The 11,531-nt window shown below is 48.5% G+C and overlaps 1 protein-coding gene across 1 annotated transcript; it reads left to right on the forward strand.

Moving 5' to 3' along the window:
• Positions 1 to 241: 241 nt before the first annotated feature.
• On the forward strand, positions 242 to 10,959 carry LOC106659738 (rootletin). Its single transcript, XM_023459391.1, has 19 exons — positions 242 to 321; positions 2,626 to 2,721; positions 2,810 to 3,243; positions 3,346 to 4,180; positions 4,255 to 5,283; positions 5,343 to 5,702; positions 5,757 to 5,949; positions 6,006 to 6,365; positions 6,425 to 6,610; positions 6,675 to 6,919; positions 7,049 to 7,469; positions 7,527 to 7,639; positions 7,708 to 7,884; positions 7,948 to 8,055; positions 8,121 to 8,513; positions 8,671 to 9,015; positions 9,079 to 9,462; positions 9,532 to 9,593; positions 9,667 to 10,959. The coding sequence occupies exons 1-19, from the start codon at positions 313 to 315 to the stop codon at positions 9,890 to 9,892; spliced, it is 5,976 nt and encodes a 1,991-aa protein (XP_023315159.1). The 5' UTR covers positions 242 to 312; the 3' UTR covers positions 9,893 to 10,959.
• Positions 10,960 to 11,531: the final 572 nt, after the last annotated feature.

Raw genomic sequence — 11,531 nt, forward strand, 5'->3', positions numbered from 1 at the left:
TACAGAGAGGCCGGGAATGGGGGGATGTAAGAATATATACGGGAACGACATATGGGGCGGGCAGGTGTATCCCCTATCGTTTGAAAAAGACAGGTAGCGCCGCGTGTATCCTCGGAGACACGCGAGTCGAGCCCGCCGAGAACACACTGTACACACAAGACTATATATCCTCGAGCAATGCAAGCCTCAGTACATTGGGGGCCACTGCCACCTACGCTACTTGCTTAGCTTTAATTTTACGTAATAGTCCTTTTGTTTTGCCCATTTTCCTCTAGCTGCCTCGCACAGATAAAAAGTCAAAAAAAGGACGGTATGATTCCGGTAAGTTGAGCCCGATTATAATTGATGTGTCAACATGCACGATTACACGATGCCGACAACTCATAATGAGATTATTGCACGACAGTAGAATTTTTTGTATTATATAGACTTGGTCATTCAATACATAACGATTTCATCACGTAGAGTAAACGATAAGACAGTGCCGTCATTGTATCAGTTTGGTCGTCCCAAGTTACGATATATATTCATATGTATGCGCAGCATGTGCGCTTAAAACATCATCAATGGAAATCAATAATCTCGGCCTTTGCTCGAGAGCCTCTCGCGCCTCTCGCGCTTCTTGGCAGCTTTTATCACTGGGGCCTATTGAATGATATCGTCTGGAAAAAGAGCTTCGCTCCAACGACGAATTGAAAATGAAGCTCGTAATCGTGAGCGCGAGCTCGCGCGGCCTAAAGACGTATACACGAGCGCAGCTCGAGTCGTGAGTGGCAATTTCCGTCTTGCTGCTTGCCTTCTCTTTCTTTCTCGCACTCTCTTTCTCTTTCTCTCTGTACTGCCGCGAGTTCCCCCCTTTTTCCATTAATAAACTCTTGTTTTAAGTGTACTAATTTTTTTCCTTTTTTTTGCTTCGTTATCCTATCGATTTTTCCGTTATGACTCGAGTTATGCGCTGTTCCCGATGAATATTTAAATGCCTACTCATTCCCCGCATACAAATTTTTAGCACTCGACGTTTCGAAAAATTTATTTTGCTCGGGTAAAATATTCTCATTTTCGGTGTATTGCGTGCCAAGCGTATTAAAGGTATATGATGTACGCGACTTGTTAGCTTACCGGCGAATCGCTCTGCACGCGTTAAATAAACGGTTTTTTTTTCTTATCATCCTTGAAAAATCACTCGACGGGCAAAAAATCGTAATCAATCGGCGCGAACGCAAAAATAGACGCGCACGCGAAGAGCATGTCAGCGAATTTTGACATTTCCCGATGCGATATTTCCTCGACGATCGTTGGAAAAATCGCGACTCGCAAATTAATACGGCCCAAGTGTATACGTGAGCGCGATAGATATGTCGTGCTCGCCGCGAGTTTATTCGCGCACCAGTCGGCAATTAAAGGAATCCCCGGAGATTATCGTGGCTCGCGCCTACAACGTTTCAGCGCGTCTTCGTGCCAACTGCCTCGACGGCGCGCCGAGTCGTATATAATAGCGATATGAACAATTCCATCCACCGCAATTGTAATCCGAGCCGGAGATGATTACGGCCTTTGAACGCGTCTAGATACGCCGATTATTTCCGTAAATTTTTCACCCCTCGACGAAGCTGTCATCTTTTAAGACGAACGCAACGTGTGCTATACGTATACTGTCACGCTGGCAACGCTACTTATGAGTTATGAAAATGTTCGACTTTGCGTCCCGAGCTTTCGAGGACACGCGCTCGAAATTTACGACTTTACAGATAAGCCGCGCGAGAAAGTTTTTGGCATGTTTAGCCCAGATCCGCGTGCGCGCGGCCTCGAAAGCTCCACTGTCCCTTTTCCATCACGGGATCGACGTACAGGCCAGTCATATATAATATCTCTTTTTTCTTTTCAATTATCGACGAGCGCGCCAGCTCGAGTCGATGTTGTACACGAAGAAGAAGGAATTTTTTCTTGTTCGCGAGAAAAAATAGTCCAAGTGGTGCAGTATATACGACGAAAAGTCGCGATGCGAGCCCCGCGGCACGTATGCACACGAACAATTAGTCTGGATCCGCGCAAACGGCTATATCAGATAAGGCTATTATCAGTTGAAAAGTTGAGGCCGCACGATTTCCGCGAGTGTGGCAGCGGCAACGGCGGCGTCTAAGCGAATCGATTGATCGACGCGCGGCCAACTCGCACCTGCAGAGCTTTTGAACTCGACAAATTTCGTTAGTCTGACTTGGGACTCGTCGCGGGACGAGCTCGCGGGCTCGGCTTTTTTTTCTTCCTTCGGTTCGCACACGGCTTAACGGCTTTTCCGCCCAAACGAACGACTTGTTGTTTGGCTGGCTCGCTCGCACGCGATCGCCTGCACACACAAGAGCGCGCCAAGCGCAGCGCAGGCTGTTTATTTTTCGATAATAAAAGAGAGGCTATTATCATCGGGGCGAGGAAAAGGCAACTCTCGACTGAATAATAATACAGAGTCGAAGCAGTCAAAGTCAAAGTCTATCTGCTCGCTCGTCGCGCTCGCACAATACCACATCGTTATTATCGGCTTCTTGTAATTTGCGAGAACGAGCGAGCGAGCGAGCGAGCCCCGAGCTTCGCTTAACGCGATTCACCACAAACAAATGATAAATCATACAGAAACAGCCAAGAATTGCCTCGCTGTCTCTGAGGGAGCAAATGAACAGACGCCGAACTTCCATAAGCAATAAACCAGTGACGAGCAAGCCCAAAGAGGTAGGAAGACAAAATTTAGCGCGATGAACATAAATCGGAGGGTATTTTCAAAGGAGGCTAAACACTCTGTTGCATTGGTCCGGCTCAGTCGTCGAGTTTAGCAGGTAGGAGGATGGAAGCCTCGAGCAGCAGGAAGGACTCGGACGAGACGACGGGCGACGAGGAGCCCGAGGAGAGTTACAGCGCGGAGATGCTGCTCAAGCAGAATTACGAGCTGCGCCATCGGCTGGAGGAGGAGGCGGCGAGCTACAAGCGTCGACTGGACACGTATCGGCAGGCGCAGCAGCACCAGGCCGCTCTGGTCTCCCGGCTCCAGGCCAAGGTGCTGCAGTACAAGCAGCGATGCTCCGAGCTCGAGAACAACGCCTCGGACTCGCCGGCCGACGAGGACAGACTGGCGCCGGCCTCGAGCAGCCACTTGATCCTCCAGACGGCCCAGCAGACTATGAGAGATATGCGCGACGCCGAGCAGATTACCGATCTCGACGCTGCCATGAGAAAACTCGCCGAGGAGCGCGCCAGGTAAGCTTTCGTATAATCTGTACGCGTCATTGATAACGTTCGCTACGCCTCGAGTCACGTATCTTTGAAAATATAATTCGACCCCGTCGTTATCGTACGCAGGTGCGAGCGTCTGCAGCAGTCGAACGCCCAATTAAAGGATCAACTGGAAGAGTCGCACAGGAGCAACGAGACGCTGACGAGCGATCTGCAGAAGCTCAGCAGCGAGTGGGATTCGCTGCGCGAGGAAATGACCACCAAAGAGGACGAGTGGAAGGAGGAGGAAATGGCCTTCAACGAGTACTACGCCTCGGAACACGCGCGTCTCTTGAACCTTTGGCGGGACGTCGTGTCGCTCAAGCGCCTCTTCTCCGACATGAAGTTCACGACGGAGCGCGACCTCGGCAAGATGCGCACTCAGTTGGCCAGCGCCGCCAGCGATACTCTGGCCGCCTGCAGCAGCACCGGCTTCGCTCTCAAGCTCCAGGCTATGCTGCCGGATCGGCAGAGGCAGTCCCAAGGCCAGAGCCAGCTTCAGTCGTCGGCCGAAGCGCAAGAGCTGCAACTGGCCAAGGACCGACTGGAGGCCGCCCTCACCGACGTCCGAGCCAAGGACGAGCGAATCCTGCACCTGACTCGCGACCTGCAGCTTCTCCAGGACAAATGCGGCGAGAGCGAGGCGGCCTTTGCCCAGAAGCAGCGGATACAGGAAGACCTGGAGATCCTTCAAACGGCTCTCAGAGAAATCGCCCACGCGGTCATACAGGATGCAGAGGCCAGGGACATCGACGCCAGTGTCAACAGTCAAACCACGCCGCACCTTCATCTCTCCCCGGCTGGTCCACCTCCGAAACGACCGACCACGAGAGTGTCCACTATTCCCGCCTTTGCCGAGAGCACCATCAGTGCCGTTCAAGCTGCTTTGCACAAGTATCAGTTATCTATTCACGAGTTGCAGGTAACACTATTTTTCCCTCATTTTCGTTATTTAAAATTGGATTGATCTAATTAAGAATAACCTCTCGATTGCAGGTGAAACTTCAAACGAACAAGGAGCAGCTATCTCTATCGCGAAAACAGACGGAAAATATCGAGGAACGTTGTCTGGCACTGGAAGAAAAAAATGCCGAAATGACCATACAACTGGACTCTCTCCGCTCGCAGAGTTTACACTTGTCGCAAGAAAAAGAGATGCTGCAAAAGGCTCTGGATAACGCGCGTTGCGAAAAATTGAGTCTCGACAAGAGTCGGCTCGAATACGCCAGCACGATCGATACCCTCAACGCCGATTACGACAAGCTGGACAAGCTCAACGTCAAAATGGAAAAGCTATGTCGGGGACTCGAAGACGACAAAGCCTATCTGCAAGCCGAAGTCGATCGCTTGGCAAAAGACTGCGATTCGAGAGAGGCGAGTTTGAGAATCGAGGAGGAACGTTCGAGCAAGCTGCGCGAGGAAATGTTGAGTTTGAGGGAAGACCTGAGCAAAGCCAATCTCGCGAGGGACGTGCTCGAGCAACAAAAACTCGAAGTCGATTCCCACTTGTCGCAGGTGGAAAAGAGCAAGGCCGATATCGAATTGGAGCTCGAACGCGTAGTGCTCGATAAATCCGATTTGCAAGAATTGATGTCCAAGTTGCAAGCTGTGTGCCTCTCGCACGAAGAAAATTTAGCGCGTTTGCAGGAAGAACTGAAAAAATGCATCGATGAAAAGAACAACTTGATGTCGCAGTGTACCGATCAACAAAACGATTTGGCTTCGCTGAGGAAGGAATTGTTGCAAGCCGAGCAGACGCGATTAGATTTGGAATCCGAAAAAGTCACTATGCACGAAAAGATGAAATTTTTAGAAATTGAAAAAGAGAAGGTGGAGATGGAACTGGCTCAGGTTAGTAGGGAGCGAGGCGATCTCAGCAACCAACTGTCGATATTAGCTAGAAAAAAGGAGGCCCTCAATGAAGAACTTATGCGATTGAAGCAGCGATTCGAGCAAGCTGGAGAGATGAATGCTAGGATCAATCGAAGTCTAGAAGACCTCGTCAAGGATAATGAAGAAAAACAGGTAACGTACGACTGCAGTTAATGTGGATTTTTCAACTATTAACAAATTTATTCTTGTAGGTCATGATAGAGAGTGGTGACAAGGAGATTCAAAGATTGCAAGAAATTTTGGCTTCGACTCGCAGCGAGAAGGAAACTCTCGAGGCCATTTTGTTCGAAACTCAGAGCAATTTGGAAGGTATGCACTCAAAGAAACTGCAATTAGAAAAAGAGCAACAGGAGCTTCTGATTAAACAAGAGAGTTTGAAGGGTCAAATACTGAGATTGACCAAAGAGTTAGAAAATAGCGAGAAACACGCGAGAGATATAAAACACAGTTTAACGCAGCTTAGCGAAAACCAGGAGGCTGAATTCCAAAATGTCGTGCTAAATTTGAAAAAACAAAGCGAAGAGGCGATTAAAAAACTCAATGAAGAAAAGGTTTGTTATTTTAAGAAAATTTTCGACTTTGTCTAAAAACTTTACTATTTTTAGGAACAAATTAAAGTAGCTTCTGAAAAGAAACTGCAAATGGATTTATCAAGATTAGAGAATGAAAAGGATAATGAATTATCTCAATTGAATCAAAGAATGGAAGAGTTACAACAACACATAGAAAATGTTTGTCAACAGCATGAAGAGGTTCTATTAAGAGCAGAAAATGATAAACAACAAGCTTTGCTAATTGGTAATTTCCTTCATAATATATTTTAAACAGATAATGCAATTGGGGAATATTTACAGCTCATCAAGATCAACAAGTTTTAATGGACAAATTGGATAATGTGTACCGAGAGCTAGAGGGTGAGAAGGGAACGCTCGATCGTTTTCGACGAGAATCTGCCTGTCAAGCCGAGCAAGACCGAAATAGCCTCAATAAAATGAGAGACGAGTTGAATCGAATAAAAAGTAAAATCGATGAGACCAAGTTGAGAAGCGAAGAAGAAAAATTGAAATTAGAGTTGAAAATAGAGGAGGTTCGGAACGAAAGAGACAGCGCCGTTAAGGAAAACGAAGAATTGCAGGTACAGCTTCACATGTCCGAAGATAAGGTCGATGAACTGCACAATCAACTCCAAGAAACAGTGAGGAAATTGAAAGAAGGTACGATACTATCATATTTTAATATTTGCAAATTTTCAAAACTGGTCACACGTTTGCAGGTGAAGTAACGATTGAAACATCGCGCAAGGAACTGGTTGACGTAAGGCGTCAATTGACCGATTCCAATTACGAAAAGGAAAAATATAACAGCAGCAACAAAGAACTTCGGGAGCGCATAAAACAAATCGAGAGCGAAAAACGGGAACAAGCGCGCACCTTGGAGGAAGTGTACCAGAAGATGGCCGGTAATTTAGAGCACTCAATCACGTATCAGTTCTTTTCAATAGACACGTTGAATATGCAATTTAGGTTTGGAAGAGGCGAGAACGGCTCTTGACTCCGACCGAAATCGTCTTCAGAGCAACATACGCGAATCGGAGCGTGAGATTTTGCAGCTTCAGCAGCAACTACGCATTACCCAAGAAGATCTGACAAAGTCTCAAAATTTGAACAATCAAGCTCAAAACACGGAGAAAGAAATTCAGGGACGGTTGGCGAACGAGATCGAAGAAAGAGAACGTTTGCACTTGCAACTGCATCAGATGAAGAAACAGGTGAGATTTGCACGTAGCTCAGTCTTTTCTTTATCTGCACACACATGTCGTGGTACTCTGAGTTGTCGGTGTATTTGAGCTGAATTTTGCTGTATTGACGTTGATCCTCGATCGATGTGTGCGCAACAGGTCGTAGATTTAGAAAACAGTCTGGAAGTGACTCGAATGGAGCTGGGAAAACTGCGCGCTCACCACGACGAGGAAGACGAGCGAGCTCGCGGTCGGGAACAGGAGCTGCTCGTTCGTTTGGAGGAGGCTCGCTGCCGCGAACGAAAGCTCGAGGACCAGAAGCACAATTTGGAGGTGTGCTTGGCCGACGCGTCGCAGCAGTTGCAGGAGCTCAAGGCTCGTCTGGGCGGTTCCGAGGGCCGAGTCCGAGCTCTAGACGCTCAGCTCTCCCAGCTGGACGCTCACAAGAAGGAGCTCGAGCAAAAACTTAGCAGTATCGTTTTGATACTCAGGCGCATCGCTGGTATTCAATTCGATGGCTCCGTCAGTATGCCCTTCAAAGTCAGCCCACAACAAACGAGGCGCTTTAGTCCTGCGAGAGGTGGGTGCATCGAAGTACGTCATGCGAGTCGAATTACATTTGCTTTCTTCCATTCAGTTCAAGAGCCAGCGGATGGAAATCGCGAAGTCATCCTGGACGTGGATCCCGAGGCAGTCCGAAGGGGTGTCAAAGCTCTCATGCAACAAGTTGCTCAAATCGAACGTGAAAGAGTGAGTGAAGGAGCGAGGAAGAGGAAAAAGTCCCAGTCACGTTATTAAAAATCAATGCTTGTTCGCAGGACGACTGCAAAACGGAATTGAGCAGCACGCGGAAGCAGCTCTTGGAAGCTCAGGAGAATCAGATGAAGATCGACTCGAAGCTGAGCTCCCTCGTGGCGAGCATGAGATCCTTGCAAGACGAAAAGAACTCCATGGAGACGAAGCTCATGCAAAAGAGCACGCTTTTGCAGCAACAGGTAACGGGCACGATTAGCCGAATTACATACGATTTTTAAGACGATAACCGTTATCGTTCGCAGACGGAAAAATTGCAAGACAAAACGAGCGAGTGCGATCGTTTCCGGGAGAGAGTCATGAGCCTCGAGCTGGCGGTGAGCGGCAACTGCGATGAAAAAACCATGTTCGAAGTAAGCCAAATCGTGCGCAATGCACAAAATTGACTCGCGCACGCTGACGTTTGAACGCATTTCAGGATAAAATAGAAAAGCTGAAGCAGATGGTGAACAAGCTGGAAAACGACAAACGCATGATCAAAGAGGAGCTGAGCAAGAGCGAGAATCGCGCCACCCAAATGGAAGTGCACAGAATGTCGCTGGAGGGCGATCTGCAGCGCTTGCAAATGATCATACAAGAGAAGGAGAGCAACATTCAGAAATTGCAAGATCGCTGCGACACGCAGGCGCGAACCATCACGACTCTGGAAGAACGATGCAGCTCCCTCAAGAGCACCGTCGAGCAGATGAACCGCTCCTTGGAGTCGGCTGCGAGCGCCGAGAGCGACATGAAATGCGAGATCAATCAATTGCACAGGAGCCTCATCGAATTTAACGCGCACTCTCAAAGCGATACGGAAAAAATGAAGCAGGTAACGTATTGCTTTTGTCGGGTAAGTTTAATGGCAATCATGGAAATTGGTTCGGTGACCGCACTGTCTTGGAATTGAATTGGACACTTTTGATATATAAATCGTGCACAAATAACGAGGAGGATATAATGATAAAAAAGACGATTCGATCCAACAGCTCCAGAAGCAACTATCGACGACGGAAAGCGAGCGTCGGGTATTGGCCGAGCGATTGGAAAACGTCCAGTCGAGCCTGTGCGAGCTGCGTCACGCCAATCAGATGCTCAGCGATCAGAACGCGCGGCTCCAAAACGAGGTGTCCAACAGCGAGGTGTTGCGCTCGGGCCTCGAGGCCCAATTGAGACTGTCCAGCTGGCCGAGCGATTCCCGAGGCGCTGCTTGCTCGGGAGGAGCCGCCAACTACTCCGACAACAAAGATCACGAGGAAATTACGCGTCAGTTGCAGCAGCTGCAACGCGAGAGAAGCGAGCTCAAAACCAAGCTCGATCTTCTCACCGACAAGGTAATAATTACGTGTAAGCGTACGAGTCGGAAACTTTATCGAGGAGAGATATCGCATGCGCAGGTAAAAGGCCTGGAGAACGACAAGCGCAACTTGGAGCGTCAGGTGTCGTCGTCGCGAATGCGCAGCAAGAGCTACGAGCGGCCGGAAAAGATTCTCACGAGCGAGCTGTCGATCGAGCAGTCGCTCAACAACGATCAATTGGAGCAGGAGAATCGCGAGCTTAGAGCCAAAGTGCGACGCCTGGAAAAGCAATTGGCCGATCGCGAGGCCGAGATAAGCCGATTGAAGGCTCAGGTGCACTCGAGCTCGATGCTCGAGCTGACGACTCGCGACAGAAGCCACTGCGAGCTGGAAAGGTCGCGAGCCGCTCAACTCCAGGCGGAAAAGCTGCTCGAGGCTCGGGAGCAGAGCCACAGGCAGCAGGTCATCCGTTTGGAGAGTCAGGTAAATAATACATCCTATTCATTGAATTTCAAGTTCGCAGCATTGAGAGCCATTTATGCCATCCGACAGATCCACGCGTTGCGCGAGCAGCTGAATCAGGAGATCAAGCGACGTCAGTTGTACGTGCTCAGGTACTTTCTTGCTCTTTCTCGCACCGTGACGCATCGAGCTCGACATAAACTAAGCTTTTTTTTGCTTTCGCAGGAGTTCCCGAGCGGGCCGCGAGATGCAGCAGATACGTCAGGCTCTGGGGGACTCGTTGCGGACCGTGTCGCAGGACCCGTCGCTGGACGCCGTCCTGCTGGAGCACGAGGCGCGCAAACTCGACTGCACCATGGCGACGACGGCGAGTCTGCCGGCCTCGTTCAGTCTGCCGCTGCCGTCCTCGACGTCCATGTCCTTGGAGCGAGCCAGATCACCGCTGCCTTAGATGTGCCGCCACGAGCCTTTATGATTAGCCGCGTATATATGTATAACATAGCTGTGATTACTCTTCTCACGCACACCTCCTCCACTTTTATACCAAAACGTACCTTTTGTATTGAATAACAGTCTTGTGCGTGTACATACATATTTAGATCCCAGATCATTCACGAGCTATTTTGTTATGTGTTTCTCGGCCTGCGCTCACAAGTAAACGTACGTTTATAATTATTGTGCGAGTAGCTAATCATCGGCGTTACTCAGCTTAACGTCGGACGACGTCTACGGGATGGATATTTAATTGTATTAGGGAACATTCGTAGAGTATTAAATACGTTATAATTCTAGTCAAGCGTAGATTGCATAATGCCACACGCGTTCTTCGTTACATGAATAATTTATCAAGCTCGGATACATTTAGTGATTTTTATGATCGCGTCGCGAGCACGAAACGTTGTGGACGTTGGCGCGCGAGGCGCGAAAAGAATCACGAATGAACTGTGTCGATTCTCTGGGCTTTGAGAATAAATCGGACATGTACAGTTCAAGCGGGCGCGCACACGATCCGGCAACTCGTTCTCTTTGTTGTCTCTTAAAATTGTAGATTTATTAGAAAAGTATAAGCACGCAATGCATGCACGCGGGCGCGCGCGTCGCGAGTAGTGCTTACATATAGTGCAGCAAACACGTGCGCGCCGATCGCGACGATTAGTCAGCAGAAAATCCTCTGTGTACAGTAGATACTCGCAAATATATGATCTCATCCGTAAAAATATACGCGTTGTAGACCGCAGAAAATAGAAGAAAATCGCAGAAAACGGCGTGCCCATTACGAGAAGCTATTCTATGAGCAAATCGACAGCTATTATTGTAGGTGCATGAGGTATACTACACACACTACGTAGCCAACTAGTCTGAAAAGCTAAAACCTACTTTCAGCCCGTTTTGGCTTTTTCTAAAGCTCATTATGTATGATTAACCTTCTTGTATAATGTATATCAACTGTGTCGAGCTCGTTTCATGTAATGTATATCGCAATAAAATACATCTTTTCGTTGTTTTTTCGTCAAACGAGTCAAGCAGCGTTTCATTTTCTGTCTTCGTGTGTAAATATACCCGTAGTAAACAAACACAAAGTGAGAGAAACAAAGAGAAGAGAGAGAAAACTCGAGCAAACTTACATCTATATATAAATTGGGAGGAATTAGTCAGCGAGACTCGAATAAAGAGAGGAATAACGATGACGGCATTTGTAAGTACTCCCACGAGCGAAGGCGCGCGGGGGCATGGTCCAACTAGTGTTGGCGAATTAGTGGCATATTTTTCATACCGATCGTTATTTCGATCGAAGGGAAGCGCAAGCGATTCCACGTACAGCGAGTCGAGAGATGGATCCAAATTTAGTACATCGGACGCTGCGCAACGCGTCGCACCTGATGATCGCGGTACGTCGTCGATACCGATCTTTGACCCTGACACTGCGCGCCGCGAAAGTGCCCACGCGCTCGCACGTCCGTCCCTTTATTTATTCTCCGCGATTGTATATTTTGCTCGAGATCGATGTGGATCAAGGACACGGGCTAATTAGCCTGGGGGGTCAGCGAAAGTGTCCCACTGTCCCAGAAACGTCGCGGCTCCATGACTTT

This window comes from Trichogramma pretiosum, unplaced genomic scaffold, assembly GCF_000599845.2.
Source record: "Trichogramma pretiosum strain Unisexual culture from Peru unplaced genomic scaffold, Tpre_2.0 scaffold57, whole genome shotgun sequence".
NCBI lineage: Eukaryota > Metazoa > Arthropoda > Insecta > Hymenoptera > Trichogrammatidae > Trichogramma > Trichogramma pretiosum.